The sequence below is a fragment of the Fundulus heteroclitus genome, chromosome 7 (genome assembly GCF_011125445.2).
Source record: "Fundulus heteroclitus isolate FHET01 chromosome 7, MU-UCD_Fhet_4.1, whole genome shotgun sequence".
Lineage (NCBI taxonomy): Eukaryota > Metazoa > Chordata > Actinopteri > Cyprinodontiformes > Fundulidae > Fundulus > Fundulus heteroclitus.
Window position 1 is genome coordinate 6068342 of NC_046367.1, and position 20086 is coordinate 6088427.

Below are 20086 nucleotides of genomic sequence, written 5' to 3' on the forward strand. Positions count from 1 at the left end.
TAGCTATGCTTTACAGTCCTAAAATAGTGCATGTCACACACAGTTTGAGTATGGGCTGTGTTCTGACCTGTAAATGTTCTCAGCCTGGCACAGAAAACAGGACAGAACTCATCCATTGTCTCATCCCAGCTGTTGTGTCCTTCTATCTCCACCCCCACTCTGCCTTTCCTCATCCTTCAACTGTCCAGATTTTTCTTAATGGATGTCCAATCCTATTAGAATTAGTTCCCGGAAAGCTCTGCAGACACATGGGGATGTATGCACTCAGTGTTGCAGCAGCATGCAGCCATAGCACGATGCAGAATAATGGGCATGCAGTCACAGTTGCTGCTGCCATATAAGACACTGAGATTAAGGTTAAGAAGTTTTATAGGGAGATGCAAGTTTTAGGGTATGTACCTAAAATGTACCACTTCCACAAAAGACATTAAAATCTTTTACAAAGTTGCACTGCCATGATGTATGTAATGAAAAAGTAAAATGAAAAATCACAAGATATCACTTTGGTAAAAAGAAGAGGTTTGCTTTGAAAATCCAAAAAGTATACTTGCCAACTTAGTGTTTTCATTTAGCAGGTAATGATCTGACCTCAGTGGAACATCTCAAACATGTTTTTGTCTCGCTAATGAGCTGAAAGGAGGCAAGAAATCAGCCGGTGGCCAGAATTGGCCGATTTATTGCTTGACCAATTTTTACCTGTGATCAGCCGGTCGTAAGCTAAAAGTCTGATCTGCTGTCTGTTCTTTAGATGCACCTTACCAGTTCACACTGACAACAAAACTTTTCATTATGAGCATTTTCACTGGGAAGAAGACTCAAACTTAGGCTGCATCCGAAAGCGTCTAATTATAGCTCCTGTTCCTTGACCTTTCATGGGGACAACAGTAAGAACTCTATTGTGAAAAAAACACACAATAGAGTTCTTACAGTTGTCCCCATGAAAAAAAAAGAAGAAAAGAACTCTATTGTGGGGAGCAAAGGAGCTTCGGACTGCTGTGCCGAATTCGGACAGCATGTAAATCATATACGTCATTGCACAATGGAAATGCACATGGATGATGCGAGTCAAATCCAGGCCTGCAGTGTTCCGAACAAGAACTACAAAACAAGTCAGACAAACGTAGCGAATAACTGAAGCTCTCCATCACACAAACCAAAACATATAAAGAAAATTTATACAGACTTTCTAGATCTAACAGTAACTGGTCCAATTGCTGGTTATTGTCATCTTAAATGCAGTTGACACACTGGCAATGATTTTTATTTTATTTTTATTTTATGAATAGGTTTTGTTTCTAACAGAAAATTGTGTACAACATAAACAAATAATCAGTTTAATTTTCCTGTGTATGTATGTATGCATTATATTTCATCACATCACAGCCGGCGATTTTATTGCTTCCTTTGATTTAAAACTTCGCCGTCACACGGTTACACTACCCATCGGATCTTATTTGCTGTAGACAACAAAGGTGGAGATGGTCAATGGCCTCTGATCAACATGGACGACCAACATGTCATGAAATATTTGAAACAGTAAATGGTGCTACTTACAAGCGCGTGCTCCTTTTTCTCCGGACACGTTCATTAATTTCTGAGAGGTGGGCTGTGCTTATAGGCCATGTCACACAAAGGATTGTGGGATTCCTTGTAGCTCCTTAGCGCCGGTGAGGGACCTCGCTAAGTTCCTATGTTAAAAGAGCTTTCATAGGAAGCATACAGGCTCCTATTACTACCTTCTTCCCTACTCATTGCACTATTTGGACAGCACTTATCATGGCAAACTCATTGGCTGAAGATTTCTTACCCAAAAGATGTTTTTTGAATGCAGCTTTAGCTTTTTGTCATATCAGTGAGGTGTTTGAATTAAAGTCAGACGAATCATAACAGCTGTAAGAAACGTCTAGAATGGAAATTGTATTTCCTATAGAGGCATGTTGTTTTTTCATTCAAGCTGTGACAACAGAGCTTAGCAAATAACAGAAAGCAGAACATTTTGCAGCAAGACTGATCCGTTTTGCCCTTTCCATGAGTCAAGTTCTATCTGTCATAGAACAGGAAGAAAAAAATATTAGCAGCTTATTAGAGTCACTCAATTCAGGCAAGGGTCTATTGACTGTACAGGGAATGCACATACAGACTGATGATTGTTCTTAGTAATTTCCTGCATGCAAATTGCACTAATTGCTAATGTAAGATGCTAATGACAACATACATCAACTCTATAATAATTTTTCTTTGTTTTTAAATTATAGTGAAAAGCTGTTTGACTGCCGAGATCAACAGCTCTCCATGTTTGGCCTGTATTTAAGTGACGGGTTTATGTTACTGTAGAAAATGTTCTTCAAAACTGTTAAATTGTCAACTATTTTGTTGTTTTTCTGGTTAGAGCTTTAGAATATCTGTGATTGATTACTACAGATATTGGATGACAGAATGTCTGATAGGGCTATCTCAAGGTCATGTTTGGTGTCATGCTGAAGGCAGCAGTAGTGTTACAGGCAGTCACCACAGCATCAGGCATTGAAAGTGAGTCAAGCTCACCAAACACAGAAGATCCTCCTAGACGTGTTAGACTTTATTTACATTACTAACACGTAACAGAGTTTTTACAGAGGATAGATTCTGTGTACGAAGGTCAGATGGTGGTAGTGTTTGGCATTTTCTTGACAACACAGTGCAAGGTGAATTAACCAGGTGGTTCCCTCAACCATACCAAATCCCTTATGGTTCCCAAAGGATGTGGACATTTGTTTTATCAGTAGTTCAATCAGATTTTTTTATGAAATTCTCTTTGTCTGTTTAAACATTACCTGGAAATGTTTCTATAGATTTTTTTTTCTTTTATAGGACCGTAGTGCAGTAAAAACGTTTGCCATCCCCACAGATCAGTATTTCCTGTTTTTCTCATACTCCAAGCCTTAATATCTCCACTCTGTGTTTGGAAACACTGGCTCTGTTTACATGGTCAGTAAGACTTTTAGTTGTTGCAGGCAAATCTTTCATAACTGTTCCTGGTGTTGTACTACAGAGCAAGATGCATTTAATGTCCTGTTTCTACATTGGTTCAGCTGTTTGTGCTGCTCTGTTGACAGGGTTTATCCGGTTACTTTTTTTTACTTGGAAACTCCTTTAAAATACGACACGTGTGTCAGATCGACAAAAAAATAATGCCTTTTTTTACACATAGACATGCTAAAATAAATCTGGGACTTTTTTGGTTTATTTTTAAACATGACTTCACATCACCAAATACTGTACAACAGCTCTGCGGCAGTTAAAATCTTTTTTCTAAAAGAAAAATGATTCCATGTAAGACTGACAACTTGGAAGAAACCTTGGAAGAAATTCTGCTGTGCTTTAAAGGTGACTTTTGGGCAGTAAATAAATGTTTTGTTGCTCTCTGGAAAACAAGCACTTTCAAAAAATGTGTGAGCTCCTCATCAAGCAACTTCAGTCCAGCCCAAACCCTCACCGAGCAACCCTAGCAAAGTAAAACTGTAACATACAAAAATGTAATCCATTACTTATTATTGGACAGTGGGGACAGCACAAATGTGTCTTCTGTATCAATTTTTAATCTTTCCATTGACCTCAAAGAATTGCTTTACAGTGAGTGTGTTGACTTAGTAATGTATGCTTAAAAATAAATAAAAATTTTAAATAAATATGCCTTAAATGGGCCGTGACATCACTGTATAAACTATTTCATATAGTTGATATTGCTGCATAAGTAACTTCTCCAAGGAATGTAATTAAAAATAAATAACGTCACCTTTTTGTAGGGGGTTGTTTTGTCAGGCCAAATGTTCCATCCACAGTAAAATGGTTGGGTAATGATAAGCGTTTCTACCTAGTTGACTTCACTCTGATTGGCTACAACCATATTTGGGGAACTGTTCAAACATGCCCCCACACGCCCTCACCCCCTCCATCCACACTTCTCCTCTTGCCGCAGCACTCCATCACAAATCCATTATTATGGCATTGTGGCTCGTGGAAGTGTTTGTGTTGCAAGATGTTGGACAGGCGAGGCCCAGCTGACCAAAGGCTTTAACCTGGCGCCATGATTCATCCTCCACACAGTGGGACTGAAGTCCACGGGCCACTGCGGCTGTGAAGCGAGGTCTCTGCCCTGCTGCTTCAGACAGTGCTCATACATTTATCAGATGAGACAGCGTTTGGGAATTAAATAAACTTAGGGGGAATAACAGCGATGTGGTCGCCACATCCGCTGTTGGTACAGTTTTTTTCAAAATCAGTTTATTTGGAAACGTTCAGGTAACAGCTTCAGTAAAGTGTGATGAGCGTCTGGGACGAACTGAATGTCTCGTCTTGCTTCTTGCGTACTGCCACCGTGCCTCTACCAGTTTCTATGTGCTCAGCCAGCTTGATTCTTCTGTCCTGTTGTGTTCAGCCCACACTGCTTGATGCTGCCTGTATCTGTGTGCTGCACAAAGTCTGCCTGTTTCCCTGTGAGTACCAGATGCTCGCTCTGCCCATTCTGGTAGATCCTCGGTACACATTGCCTGTTCTGGTCAGCCCCTGCCTTCATCATCTGGTTCGTCCTGTCACTGACGGCAACCCCTGGTCAGTCTCATTCTGCTTCCCTTCCTCATCTGCCACTACTCATCTTCTCAATAACCTTTTTAAAAATGTACTCTGTGTTCGGCTGATTATCGGGTTCTCCAGCATTAGTCATTGCACCAGGAGCAAAACTGTCATCTGAAATATTAAACTGGTGGCAGTGATTCAGCTGCTGCGAAGGTACCCCTGTATAGACCTTCATTATCGTCATCCCAAAGCTCAGCATGAAACCCAATTACTTTCAAACAAACCTGCTAAATACAAGTTTGTTTTGGTGTGGTTTCATTCATACAGACATTTCATGCCCCAGTCAATGTTTACAACATTGCATCAGACCAGAAATAAATGAAAAAATGTTTATGCAGAAATAGGGACTTAAAGGTTTCTGGGGTTTTTTTTCAATAGGTACTTTTAATCTGACAAAAAAGCCTCTTAGAAATGCCTATTTTAATTAATTGCATAAGACTGTATTAATATTTCACAGCAGTGATTGTAGCGCCCAAAAAAAAAAAACGTGATGTGTCTGGATGTGGTCTTCACGTGTTTGTTCTTGTTTACATTCCCATCTGAGTGAAATTCTTTTATTGACTGGTCCTGACTCCGGTGGGGCGTGAGCCTCTTTCAGAAACAGTTTCCTTTCTAGAGCAGTGCACACAACAGCTTCCTGTTTGTGGATTGAAACAAAGCCAGCAGGCCAAGCAAGCTCTGACAAGGTTGGAAAATTATTAACATTGTTTACACTGTAACAGAGGCACACAGAGCCAGTGGTTCCAGTCATAACAGGCAGCACGGCTAGTTGCAGCTTGTCAGGATTGCATGCAGTGCTCAGACCCTCGGGTGGGGGTGGGTTGGCTGAGAGACTCCTGGACGATGATTCCGAGCTCCTGATTCCACCTCTGCTTTGAAACAAAGAGCATTTATACTTAGAAGAACCCCAGATCAGGAAATGAATCAATGATTCTTCTGTTAGCTTTAAGTAATTCTTTTAGAAGACATTTAAAAACCCAACATGTTTTTTCCTTTGGTAATATATCATACATTTATACCTGTAGTAACTCATTCTGATTAAGGCTGTACAATTTTGCCAAAAATCTAAATTGTGACATATTTCAACCATAATTGCAATTTAATTTTGACTATTCTCTGCATTGACCACAAGCAACAGGAATGGCCTGTAGATAAAGATGTCAGTTAACAAAGACTATTTAAAACAAGAAATGTAACTGGCTTTATTAATCAGAATGTTATTATTCACGAGAAAAGCTTTTGATTGAGTTGGATATCAATCCTTGTTGAGAATAAAGTGCAACCAACAAATTAGTCTGACCGGTACTTAACACTATGGTGAGATTGCCTGAGAGTTTCTGGTAAAAAAGTATCATTGTATAAACTCCAAAACAAATAATAGAATTAGATCATCTCTCTGCTGCAACTCCCTTCCATTCCATGTGGAGGCAAACCCACTTTGAACATATTACAGAAACCTAAAGGACGTGTCTTATCCATTAATTGCTACATAGCCAAAAATTGCAGACCTCTGCAATTTGGAAATTGCGTTATTTAAAACTGCGATTATATTGCAAATGCGATTCATTGTGCAGCCCTAATTCTAATGGAGAGAACAAATTTAGCAATGGGATAATAAATAGAAAGCTATTTTTTAAGAGATAATGCTAATATGATTAGGTAGGAACGCCAATCATAAAGTTTCTGTCCAGAGGCACTGAATAATCGATCAACAGCATCATGGATGAACAATCACACTGTGCAAATGTGGATTGTGCGCAGTGATCAAGATGTTTTTAGAAAAAAGCTAGGCTCTTTTATACTGTCAGTATGGTATCAGGTCTCATGGCAAGCTTCTTTTCCAGTTCTGTCATAACAGCATTGATGGGAATTTTAGGGCAACCTCTGCTGCTTTCTCTTCAATATCTACATGCTCCCTCTAGCTCAGATCATAAAAAACAACATCAGCTACCATAACTATGTAGACGACACACAGCTCTACATCACCATGTCACCAGGTGACTATGAACCAGTTCAGGCACTGAGGAAATGCCTAGAAGAAATCAATGCCTGGATGTGCCTAAATTTTCTTCAATTGAATAAAAACAAAACAGAAGTAATAATATTTGGACCAATAGAGGAGAGATCAAAAGTTAACACACAGCTTCAGCTGCTTCAGCTAAAAACCACTGATCAGGTCCGAAATCTGGGAGTAGTGATGGACTCAGACCTAAACCTCCAAAAGCATCTAAAGACAGTTACAAGGTCAGCTTTCTATCACCTGAGGAACATTTCCTGGATTAAAGGACTAATGTCTCAGAAGGATCTGGAAAAACTAATCCATGCATTTATATTTAGTCGAATTGATTACTGCAACAGTGTTTTCACAGGCCTGCCTAAAAAGTGGATCAGACAGCTGCAGCTGATACAGAACGCGTCCTTACTAAGACCAAGAAAGTAGAGCACATAACCCCAGTTCTAAAATCCTTACACTGGCTCCCTGTATCTCAGAGAATAGACTTTAAAATATTCCTGTTAGTCTATAAATCCCTGAATGGCTTAGCACCTAAATACATCACAGACTTGTTATCAGTGTATCATTTAGTTCTTATGCTCCGCTTATCTGGAACAAACTTTCAGAAAACTGTAAAAGTGCGGAAAGCCTGAGTTATTTTAAATCAAGATTAAAAACACATTTGTTTAAAATTGCCTTTGACTGTTCTAGTTAAACTGCTTTTAATGTTCTTTTTTGTTTCTACATTCTATCCCTACTTGCTTTTATTCTATTTTATTTTCCTATATTTTAATTATGTAAAGCACTTTGCATTGTCTCTGTACTGAATTGTGCTATATATATAAATTTGCCTTGCCTTTCAAGACCAAGAAAAACAATTTGTTATCCCCACTGTATCCAGTGAACATTTGAAAATTCTAAAAAGTGATTAGAGTACATCATCTGTCTGAATTATCAAAATTTACAAAAGGTTTACTTCCATAGTTGTCCTGTATTTACCTCCATCAACTCGGGTCAGCTTCTCTGTTGCTTTAGAAGCAAAGCATCTTCGCAGAATGATGGTGTTACCACGCGGTTTTGTAGAGGGGGTGATGTGTTCAGGGGTGTGTGCTGTGTTCTGTCACTGAAAATACTACAGAATGTTCTTCCACATGTTTGCTACGTCCCCATACCCCTGCAGGGCTTTTAACAAACTGTGAACAGAACTTCTTTGTTCTCACCAGTCTTCTTTAAAAGGAACATTTGTGATGTAGAAAACTATTAATTATCATGTCAACAGATTGTCACACATAGGCTATGGATCTCTGCAGCTCCTCCAGAGATACCCTGGTTCTCCTGGCTGCTGTTCAGATTAATTCTCCATTTCTCCAGCCTGTCAGTCTAGGTAGATGACCATGTCTTGGTAGGTCTGCAGTTGTTCCATTCTGCCTTCATGTTCAGATGACAAATTAAAGCGAGCTCTGGGAGATGCTCAGTTTGGAAGATTGTTTTAGAACCTAACTTTACCACAACTTCCTCCCTGACCTGTCTGCTGGGTTCTTCATCATAGGGGGGGGATCTCATCCCTGTTTTATCAACACAGGTCTCTTAAAAAAAAAAGAGGTCTTGGATCTCAATGAGAATGCATGTATAAATATAGGTTAAATAAAACTGAAATATATCCCTCCTGGCCTCCCGTCTCAGGAGGATGATCTGGACGCACAGCTTCCTCCAAGACGGCGCATGGCTCTGTGAGGATTTCATGCGAGGTTTAAGACAGCAATAATGTTCTGTTTAACAAGGTTTTTGAGTCTGGCTTTATGCCTGGAACCAAACCATATCATTCATTCATCAGAATAAACTAAGTGGTGGGAATAATAATAAGATGGAGGAATAGAACAGAAAGATCCTTTATTGTCCCACAGCAACGAAATTCAGCTGTACCAGCAGCAAAGAGCAAATATACATCATAAGAAAAATACTGTACAGCTATTAAAAATAGCATACTTGAGAAATTAAAGTATGCGACTGAGTAGGATGATTTAAAAAAAATTGCAAAATCTATAATTATGTTTATACATCAAAAAACACCAATAGACTAATAGATATAAGAGAAGTAGATGAAACCGAGTCAGCCAAATAAAAGTCAGCTTGGTTCTTGTTGCCATGTGATCTGTTTGCCATAACACTTCATTAGTGTGGATGAGTTGCCGCCAACACTTTCTGCTGTGACACCTCACAAATTATCACGCTGGCCGAGAGGACAAAACATTTCTCAGATTTTCAGCTAGAGATTAATTTCACAAAGAATGTGAATAAATTCCTGGAGCCACCTCAAATGGAGATTTTGTCATCCCTATGAGGTAATCTGTTATTTAGGAATTGCTGGATGTAAACATGTAACACCAAATATTCCTTGAACTTTTTTTTATCAATGTATGTCTGTACTGAATGTCACACAGAATAGGGGAAAAATGGGGATTATTCTACACACAATGACGTTTCTGTTTTAGACGAATATGAGTATATCAGTCCTACTTGGGCTCCTGTCAGCAGGAGAAAGTTGGATTCAGCCTGCCATGGCATGCTGTAGAGACACGGAGAAAGGGAAGGAAGTCCATGTTGAGGCAGCGTTATTCTCCCATGCCTAAAGGCTTTACAGGTGAAATGTTTGCTCAAAGCATGGACTATTCTGAGGAGATAGGGCACACGGCAGATTTAGCTGTTCACTGTGTCATCATAATACTCCAAAGCCTGTACTACAAAACAGGATTAATGGCCTAGAAAGCAGGATATTTGTTTTCTATTACATTTCCAAAGAAGGACCTCAAGACTTGGTGCATGAACACCATTGCTTTGGTATCTAAACTCCTTCCTTTGGGCAAATTATGTCTTTGCAATGAATCCCAAAGAAAATCTAACAACAGATTTACATCTTATCCCAGCCTAAATTTTGAGATTCTGAATTTCTTTTTGAATCTAAATGTGTCACCATAATTTTAAATGTATAAATACTACATTTTAAGTTGTCACTGTTGGTAATAATTTGGTTTTTGGATTTGTGAGAATGAAGGGTTGTGTGGCTTCCAGTAGAAGTTATAGTCTTACCCAGATGGCTCAGAAAAAGGATTCTGTAAAATATTTCCATAAGAGAAGAAGTGGATTCCGTGGACGAGGATAGATAACTTGGTGTTCACCTGGACAACAAAAAAGGATTCTACATAAAATTAAAAACATAACTTCATGACATTGTAAAACAACAGACTAATTTGTCTTCAGTCAGAGGCTTCTTCAGGTTCACTGTAATAAAGACGTCTCCAGGAGAGCCTTTCTGCCCACAGCCTGTACAATGCTACAATGACACATCAGCTATCTAAGAAATGTAGGTATTTGAAGTTACTACAGCTTTTAATTTCCTTTTGGGCTTAGTGAAATATTTTCTAATTGAATAAAACTGAATTTCATGAAAAGGAATGTCTATTTATTGTAGAATGTAGAATTCTGTCCATGTCTGAGTGAAGCTTTTCAGATTTTAAACTAGAGGAGATCAAATTCCAGCCGTACTCATTAAAATTGTGAAATAACTTAATTAAGCCCTGAGAGAAAGCTCTGATTCACTTGTTAAGTTTAGCCAGATTTAAAATACATAGGTGCATCCTTATAGTTTTTGTAATCAGTCAGTCAGACAAGTACTTTAAAAGTAGGCTCCATCAAAACAGAGCAACTTAAGAGCACTGACCTCTATTTCTGGGGTTCTGACTGCTTCTGACATCAACTAGATACAGCTCTGTGAGACAGACTTGACTTACAAGAAATATCTGTCACGATTTGGGTTTTGTCTTGGTTTATGTTATCAGATTTATTAGTTAAGTTTCTGCTTTTGGGGTCTTGTTTGGTTTTGATTTAGACATGTTGTTCTGTTTAGGTTACTTGTTTTCCACCTGTCACTTTATCAGCTCTGTTTGGTCTCCCCTCAGCAATCTGTCAGCTTTCTTGCCTTGATTAGATCCACCTGCTCACTTATAATTAGTCTTCACTCCTGTTCACCTGCTCACTTCACTATATAGTTCTGCCTCGGTCTTTAGTTCTCCGCCAGATCATTAACGAGCCACGGTGAGTTTAGTTCCAGCATTCTTTATTCTGATTGACCTGTTGATGATAACCCGAGAGCCTTTTTGATTCTGAGCCAGCCTGTTCCCTGATCTGTTTTTCCTGCCCTGTCTGACTGATTTACCGGTTTACCGACTAGTTTCTGTCCCATGGTTATCCGAGCTTGCTTTGCCCTGTCTGTACCTCTGCCTATTTTGGACTGCTTTTTGTGTACCGGATTTTGGACTGCCCTTTTGACTATTGAGCCCGCCTGTCCCTGTTTTCATTATTAAAATCCTGTTTTTTTGCCTTAACCTCACTTGTTTGGCTTGAATACTGGGTTTGCCTGATTCACGTTCTTAACAGAATGATCTGGCCCCACTAAAACCTATCGCCCAACAAGTTTTTAGAGGTTTTTTTTTTTCCCTCCTCACGCTATGGCTTGGGAGGGTTCCAGATTGGCGTTCTGTCCCCCTGGTATCGGTCCCAGACGCCATCTCTCCAGCAGCCGCAGCAGCAGTAACCCGCTGCCTGCCCCGAGCTTACGATTGGGAGGGCTTTTTGTCACTAATTCAGGTTCTGCTCAGAATAGAAGGGATCACTCACCCAGCGACACCGCTGTCGGCTCTGCCCATGGGTTTTATCCAGACCCAACTTTGTTTATGGAGGTCGAAGCGGAGGTGGTGCGGGATCTTCGCCCGGATCTTTTTCTCTCTCTCCCTCCAGAGGAGGAGATGCAGGGAACGCTGTGGGCTCCGCCGATCCCGGCTCTACCGACAGAATCAAACCTCCAGCAAGTCCTGCCGTCCCGCCGTCGGAGGAGGGGACGGAAACCTGTGGGTCGCTCCTTCACCCGTTCTGTTCGGCCGACAGGCGAGTCAGTACCGCACCCGTCCGTTGCCACTTCCTGCCCAGTGGATCGGAGTCCGGTGCTCCCCAGAGCTGAGCAGCCCACAGCGCCTCCTGGTGGCGCCCGTGATGCTGAGGATCTGGCTCTGGAGGACCAGTTAAGAGCTTTTGCCCCTATTATTAAAGACCTTAGGGAGGCTCTTTTCAGCCAGTATTCAGAGGAGCTGGAGGCTAAATTAAAGGAGGTCGAGGGGCACTATAGAGCGGCTCTCCAGGGTTTCTATAGTGGACTCAATCCTGTCCCCAAGGGTCCAGCCGACGCCCCGGCACCTACACCTGTCCCAGAGGACCCGCCTCCTACCTCAGCTCCAGTGCCGGCCTCCGGCAGCTATAAAGCAGCACTGTCTGCGCAGCCGGCCCAAGACGCTGCAACCCTGGAGGGTCCGCAGCCGGCCCAAGACGCTGCAACCCCGGAGGCTCCGCAGCCGGCCCAAGACGTTGCAACCCCGGAGGCTCCGCAGCCGGCCCAAGACGCTGCAACCCCGGAGGGTCCGCAGCCGGCCCAAGACGCTGGAACCCCGGAGGCTCCGCAGCCGGCCCAAGACGTTGCAACCCCGGAGGCTCCGCAGCCGGTCCAAGACGTTGCAACCCCGAAGGGTCCGCAGCCGGCCCGAGACGCTGCAACCCAGGAGGGTCCGCAGCCGGCCCGAGACGCTGCAACCCAGGAGGGTCCGCAGCCGGCCCGAGACGCTGCAACCCAGGAGGGTCCGCAGCCGGCCCGAGACGCTGCAACCCAGGAGGGTCCGCAGCCGGCCCGAGACGCTGCAACCCAGGAGGGTCCGCAGCCGGCCCGCGACGTGGGAACCCAGGAGGGTCCGCCGCCAGTCTGCGACGTGGGAACCCAGGAGGGTCCGCCGCCAGTCTGCGACGTGGGAACCCAGGAGGGTCCGCCGCCAGTCTGCGACGTGGGAACCCAGGAGGGTCTACCACTGGCCCACGATGAGGGGGTTCAGACGAGCCCTCTTTCAGGCCGCAACTGGGGGGCTCATCGGGACACTGGGCGCCGTGGCCCTCGCCCAGACGACAAGCGGCGCCGTGGCCCTCGCCCAGACGACAAGCGGCGCCGTGGCCCTCGCCCAGACGACAAGCGGCGTCGCGGCCCTCATCCAAACGACAAGCTCCGTCGGGGGTCTCGCCGAGAAGACAAGCACCCAGAGCCCCATGGAGACTTAGAGGTCCCTGGACCTCTTCTGAAGCTCTTACCCCCTCATCTTTGGCTTGACAGCCAATTTCCCAAGTGGCTGACCAAACTGTCTTTGTCGGAGGTTCTGGAAGGGTTACTGATGAGGTTCTGGGTGTTAAAGGGTCTGGGAGCATCTGAAGCCTGTAGCCAGGTCCCGTCTGAACCTGTAGCCTGTAGCCAGGTCCCGTCTGAACCTGTAGCCTGTAGCCAGGTCCCGTCTGAACCTGTAGCCTGTAGCCAGGGGCCGTCTGAACCTGTAGCCTGTAGCCAGGGGCCGTCTGAACCTGAAGCCTGTAGCCAGGGGCCGTCTGAACCTGAAGCCTGTAGCCAGGGGCCGTCTGAACCTGAAGCCAGTAGCCAGGGGCCGTCTGAACCTGAAGCCAGTAGCCAGGGGCCGACTGAACCTGAAGCCAGTAGCCAGGGGCCGACTGAACCTGAAGCCTGTAGCCAGGCTCCTCCTGAACTCTGTAGCCAGGCTCTTCCTGAACTCTGTAGCCAGGCTCTTCCTGAACTCTGTAGCCAGGCTCTTCCTGAACTCTGTAGCCAGGCGCCTCCTGAACTCTGTAGCCAGGCGCCTCCTGAACTCTGTAGCCAGGCGCCTCCTGAACTCTGTAGCCAGGCGCCTCCTGAACTCTGTAGCCAGGCGCCTCCTGAACTCTTGAGCCAGGTGCCTCCTGAACTCTTTAGCCAGGCGTCTCTTCTAGCTCTTAGTCCGGCGCCAGGTTCTGTTCTCTCTCTCTCCAGGCGTCGGTTCCTGAGGGTCCTGTTCTGCCGCCGGCCTCAGAGGTTGCTGCTCCGCCGCCGGTCTATGAGAGACCTGTTCCGCCACCGGCCGCCGGACATCTTTGCTAACCGGGGCCGTCCTACAGGACACCCGCCGGATTACCTGTCTCACAGGGGTCGTCCGCCGGGACGTCCGCCGGAGAACCTGACACGCCTAGGACGTCCGCCGGAGAACCTGACACGCCTAGGACGTCCGCCGGAGAACCTGACACGCCGAGGACGTCCGCCGGAGAACCTGACACGCCGAGGACGTCCGCCGGAGAACCTGACACGCCGAGGACGTCCGCCGGAGAACCTGACACGCCGAGGACGTCCGCCGGAGAGCCTGACACGCCGAGGACGTCCGCCGGAGAGCCTGACACGCCTAGGACGTCCGCCGGAGAGCCTGACACGCCGAGGACGTCCGCCGGAGAGCCTGACACGCCGAGGCCGTCCTTCGGGACGTCCGCCGGACAACCTGACACGCCGAGGCCGTCCTTCGGGACGTCCGCCGGACAACCTGACACACCGAGGCCGTCCTTCGGGACGTCCGCCGGACAACCTGACACGCCGAGGCCGTCCTTCGGGACGTCCGCCGGACAACCTGACACGCCGAGGCCGTCCTTCGGGACGTCCGCCGGACAACCTGACACGCCGAGGCCGTCCTTCGGGACGTCCGCCGGACCACCTGACACGCCTGGGTCGTCCTCCTGGACGCCCGCCTGAGAACCTGACACGTCGAGGCCGTCCTTCTGGACGCCTGCCTGAGAACCCGACTCGTCGAGGTCGTCCTTCTGGACGCCCGCCTGAGAACCCGACTCGTCGAGGCCGTCCTTCTGGACGCCCGCCGGAGATTTTAACTTGTCAGGATCCTCCTCCGGGATACCCGTCAGACTTTATTTATGTTATTTTAGTTCGCCCTGTCGGGTTGTTTTTGGTTTGGACAGTGTTTCTTTTTCCTGTTTCTGGCCCTCCATCCTGTACCTCCCTCCACCCACCCGGGCTAGTCTGTTTTGTTTCTGAGGCCGTCTGGAATCCGGCCTTGATGAGGGGGTTCTGTCACGATTTGGGTTTTGTCTTGGTTTATGTTATCAGATTTATTAGTTAAGTTTCTGCTTTTGGGGTCTTGTTTGGTTTTGATTTAGACATGTTGTTCTGTTTAGGTTACTTGTTTTCCACCTGTCACTTTATCAGCTCTGTTTGGTCTCCCCTCAGCAATCTGTCAGCTTTCTTGCCTTGATTAGATCCACCTGCTCACTTATAATTAGTCTTCACTCCTGTTCACCTGCTCACTTCACTATATAGTTCTGCCTCGGTCTTTAGTTCTCCGCCAGATCATTAACGAGCCACGGTGAGTTTAGTTCCAGCATTCTTTATTCTGATTGACCTGTTGATGATAACCCGAGAGCCTTTTTGATTCTGAGCCAGCCTGTTCCCTGATCTGTTTTTCCTGCCCTGTCTGACTGATTTACCGGTTTACCGACTAGTTTCTGTCCCATGGTTATCCGAGCTTGCTTTGCCCTGTCTGTACCTCTGCCTATTTTGGACTGCTTTTTGTGTACCGGATTTTGGACTGCCCTTTTGACTATTGAGCCCGCCTGTCCCTGTTTTCATTATTAAAATCCTGTTTTTTTGCCTTAACCTCACTTGTTTGGCTTGAATACTGGGTTTGCCTGATTCACGTTCTTAACAATATCCTATAGTTTCAAAATCATAACGAGGTCTCACGATGATGCCCGGAGCGCTTATCAGTGTTTCATATATGTATGTTCTTAACTAGATCCTATTCCTCTATCACATTCTTTTGGTTAACTATTGACAACTTTTTTTGTCTTTATGTTTCTGTTACCTTCCAGACTTCAGTGATCAGCTCTTGGAGGTGGTTGGCCTGGAGGGGGCGATAGAAATGGGACAGATCTACACTGGGCTGAAGAGTGCTGGACGCAGATTGGCTCAGTGCGCCAACGTCACTATCAGGTCAGCTGCTTCCGCCATCTTTTGCCCAAACTGAAGCTTTGTTCCTAGCACCTCTCCCCTTCTGCCCTTCTTTTCTGCCGTCCTTTGTCACGACCCCGCCTTTTTGTTCCAGTTTAACAACATAAAACATAAAATGCATCCATCTCCTGTACATGCAGGATAAAAAAATGCATTCCTTTTGATGTTTTTTGTGCATTCGTGTCCAAACAATAACATATTACTAGCGTATAGATTATGTATTAGTTGTGTGCTTTAGAAAGCAAGCTGTGGGGACCGAACTAGTCTGAGAGACCATTTAAAGGCCTTTAAGGGTGTTTTGAGTCAATTACCGATTAGAGTGTGGCATCAGGAGTCTTCAATATTGGAGCTTGTCATGATATTCTAACTTTCTGAGATAGTAAATTGTGGGTTTTCAATAGTAGTCAGTTATAATCATTAAATTAAAATAAACACTTAAAATATATCAGTTTGTGTGTAATTAATGAATATAATATACACGTTTCACTCTTTGAGTGGAATTACTGGGGGGAAGAAATCTACTTTTTCATTATATTCTAATTATATGACCAACACCTGCATATCAAGGGATGGAGGGTGATGTCCTTTAAAACTGAAAAAAAAACTCAGATCAATCCTTCTTGTCTTGTTTTTTTGCTGTTTCATTTAAATGTTGATAAGCCAATTTAAAGCTAGCTAGATTTAGTTCAAAGTCTCTAGAGTGCTGTTTTTAGGAGTGGTGAGGAGCAACCGTGCCCCGTTGCCTGTCACTGTTAGATTGGTCACAGGTCTGAACTGCAGCACTCAAGGGTTTGAGAAGCAGCACTTCAAAAGAGATGCTGGTGAGATGAAGCAACAACAATGCAGCCAGTTGGATCGAACAAAGTCAGAGTGGCAGCAGGATAGGATCACAATTTAGAACTTATTCCTAAGACTTGTTTTTTGCTTAATAACTTTTGTAAATGGAGAAACCAGTTGCTCTGCTTCCTCGGTTCTTCATAGGCATCTTTGGTTTGAATCATAGAAAAGTCTTGTAGAGCTCTACTTTAAAATGCTGATCCTTCACAAAGATGAGATTAATCCAGAAACAGCAGGTCAGCAAAGGACAGTGATTGGGGTTATTACCTGTCTTCAAAGAACTGCAAACAAACCCGAAACAAGACTTCTTGACTCTAAATAGGTTTTAAGTTGACTGTAAACAATTCTCATTGGTTCATAAGAGTCATAATCAATGCTTCTGATCAGGAGTCCAGAGTCTTTTTGATTTGGTAAAAGTGCAGGACACCACACTAACCCTTTCTTTAACTTCAGCTGTGGGTTCACTGTGTGTCAGCTCATTTAACAAAGACAGGGGTCTGGATCTGGATCTGAAGAAGGACATTCACACATGTCCCGTCACTTTTTCTGAAATTCGCCCCGATAGTTTCCTAGACCAGAATTAAAGGCGTATTCATCTCAGCCATTCTCCCATAACATGTTTCTTCAGTCACTGAGGCGTGAATGGAAGTCATAAACCAACTTTGGCTGTGTGTGTGTGCTTGTGTGTATGGACAGTGGATTTGGGGAGTTTAAAGAGCAGGGGCCCATCTGGGACTGCTCTCATGGGAACAAAAAGATCAGTGTCTGACCCTGCCCTGGGACACTGTTAATGGGCCTCCTTTTGCCTCTAAGATGTGTGATATCTGACGTTCACAACCTTTGCCCACCTCCAGCACCTCTGCTCCCCACACTAACTTCTCACTTATCATCCTACTGCTGTCTCTTTTCAGGATCTCTCGGCGGCTCCCCATGCAGATTGATGGTGAGCCCTGGATGCAGCCGCCCTGCACGGTGAGAGTGTAGCAATTTGTTTCTACCAAATCCCTTTCTTTCATAATTCCCAAACAACTCTGACTATTACATGTAGAACAATCTCATTTTCTAATATTATACTGTGATTCCTGGATTAAAGGTCTTCTCTCTGTTATTTGGTTTACCACACAACAAATATCAGTGCACAGGAACAAATAGAGCTCAGATGTGATTTGCTTGGTTTGGGGTAAAAAAGGACAGAGTTTAGGCACATGCTGTAAACGCCACTTCTGTAGCATGCTGTTAGTTTACATTTGCATGTGTCAATAAAATTATATATTATTAGAATAATGAAGTCTCGATATGTGAAGATACATATATGATTTTATCTGCTCAACATCAGCAAAACCCTGATGTCATTTCATATAATAACAAAAGTTACCACACATGACAACACCCTCATCTGGGTCACCAGTTGGCCGGCTGCTCAGTCAGCTCAGTCCTTCCAGTTTTGTTGCACAGACACCCTTTCATGTATCTAGACAACAGCAGTAACACTCCTAATCACCTCTGGTCTGTCTCTGAAAGACATCCTGGCTGTAATTCTCCTGATTGCTATATTTTTAGCGGAAAGCCATTTTGCTTCCTTCTGTTGGCTCTCTTAAGCCATTTTTTATAGTTTTAGATTAGTTAATTTTTCTTCACAACCAGAACATTATCTTTTTAATTAGTGTCAAAAACGTATTCCTTAGTCAAAAATACAAAAAAACAGGGCCCACCCCATCCCCCTGGGCGGGCTTTGGGACCCCAAGGGGATCAGTTTCCGGCTGTGTAGCTGGGAGTGGCACTCTATGCCTCTTTGTCCTGGGGGCTACCACTCTTGTGCCTCATTGGGTGACTTACCTCTGTGCCTGGCATATGGCTGTTTTGAGGTTATGCTTTGTTTCTGACAGTCTGGCATTACTCAGCCATTCTGGGGCCAGGTCTACCTGCTGTTTGTTGTTCTTGGGTGCTGTGGATTGCAGGCTTTCTACCGTTCTCGCCACACTTACAAACTCGCACTCACAAGTACACTTGTTTCTGACACATACACACATCCATGCACCAACACACAATCATTCCAAGTACAAAAACAGGTCACTATAACATTACTGTGGTCTACTGAGCCTGGAAAGAATCTGGATCTAATCAAGGTATTCATGCAATTAGAACACTGTTTTGAGATATCCTCTTTGTAGAGCAAAACTGCCCCAGCACATGTAGGCAACCATCTGCTCAATATGCCTGAAATGCCATGACAGGATGTGTTAAAAAAAGAAAAATATATTGAAAGAGGTTCATAGAGGTGATATAAGGCCGTTCCCCATGCATTTCACGTATCCATTTGATCCATAAATTCATGACAGGTCTTAATGGTCAAAACATGAAACACTATTTTGAAAGTGAACTCTTCAAAATAGTGTTTCAAGAAGGCAATAAAGCATCAAATATCATCGATTAGAGTTCCAGTTTGACAGGCAGCTCGTCGTCACGTTTACAGACATCAGAATACGAATGTCATTTTGACGAAGATTTGCCAGGTATGGAAATTTGAGGATCTTTGCTTGCATAACTTGTTTCACATGAAAACAAAACAGTTGTTGAGGCAGGTAGCCCAAACCACTATGAAGAAGTAGTGAGACACACTTTCCACTCTGCAATAGTTCACAAAAGGGACCAAATAGAACTCTTGAATCCTTGAATCAAACCAGCGCTTTTCACATCAGAACAAATCTTGTTCCGATTCAAAAGTGTCTAGTTCTGCAGGTGATCTAGAAGGCAGGGTTGCCATCTCTTAATATTCCAGAATAAGGAATCAAGCTTTTTTATTATCATTTAGTTCTCATTATCTCACTTTGACCATATATATTTATCTTCAAGTAAGAAAAGTGTCAGCCTTTGAGGAAAAACACTTGTTTTTTATTACTGCTGCTTGGGATTGGTCATTCTGAAAGCAGTAGTGAACAATCCTCGCTGAGGTCTTGATCACTCTTAGCAGATGCCTGCTGTCCTTTGTGGTGCAGCCTCACCACTACACAGTAATTTGGTCGGTCATAATGTTGTGGATGATGCAGTTTAGTTGTTTTCATGATTAAGTATGATTGAGCAAAACTTCAATCATACTTGAATTTTTGCAATACTGACCCCATCCAAACACCTTTCAACTCCCTGCTGTAGTGGAAATCAACTTTAATTCACATGTTTTCTCTCAACATTGTGCACAATCTAACCAATCACTATCTGTGAAGTTATATCATAGTTACAGCTTCTTGGTTTGCTATGTAGAACTACACAATACATACTGGCTCACTATTTTGACTGTCGGATTCTTCATCAGCAACCTTTAGTTTTCCATCCCCCATATTGTTTAGCTCCCTCCACAGATTCTGTATAAGATTTAGGTCAGGACTCTGACAGGGTCACAGTAAAATGTTACTATTCCTTCCAGTCTGAAGAAACATATCGGTAAAATTTAAAGATTGCTTTAAACCTCAGTCTGCCAGTGCCATTAATCCCAGTTTAACTGTGGATGCATCAGGCCACCATTTCTGGCCCCTGGTGCCACTCTAAATGCTGCAAGTATCAGCAAAATAAATCAACATATAGCACAGATACCACATACATATTGTTCTGTTTACGAGCCACTTTCTATATACTTCAGACCATTGAAGGAGTGCTTGTGTTAGGGCTTAACCCTTTTTATCAGTGGGTGTACAGTATTGGCCACACAATGAGATGGCCAGTAGAAGATG

The 20086-nt window shown here is 43.9% G+C and overlaps 1 protein-coding gene across 5 annotated transcripts in view; it reads left to right on the top strand.

Moving 5' to 3' along the window:
* Nucleotides 1–20086, top strand: part of LOC105921041 (diacylglycerol kinase beta) — a 309320-nt gene that overhangs the window by 285223 nt on the left and 4011 nt on the right. For all 5 annotated transcript variants that reach the window (XM_036138804.1, XM_036138806.1, XM_036138803.1 and 2 more), the window contains 2 exons: nt 15386–15506; nt 17273–17333. In XM_036138804.1, the coding sequence (XP_035994697.1) occupies nt 15386–15506; nt 17273–17333 (182 nt within the window). The remainder of the gene's footprint in view (nt 1–15385; nt 15507–17272; nt 17334–20086) is intronic.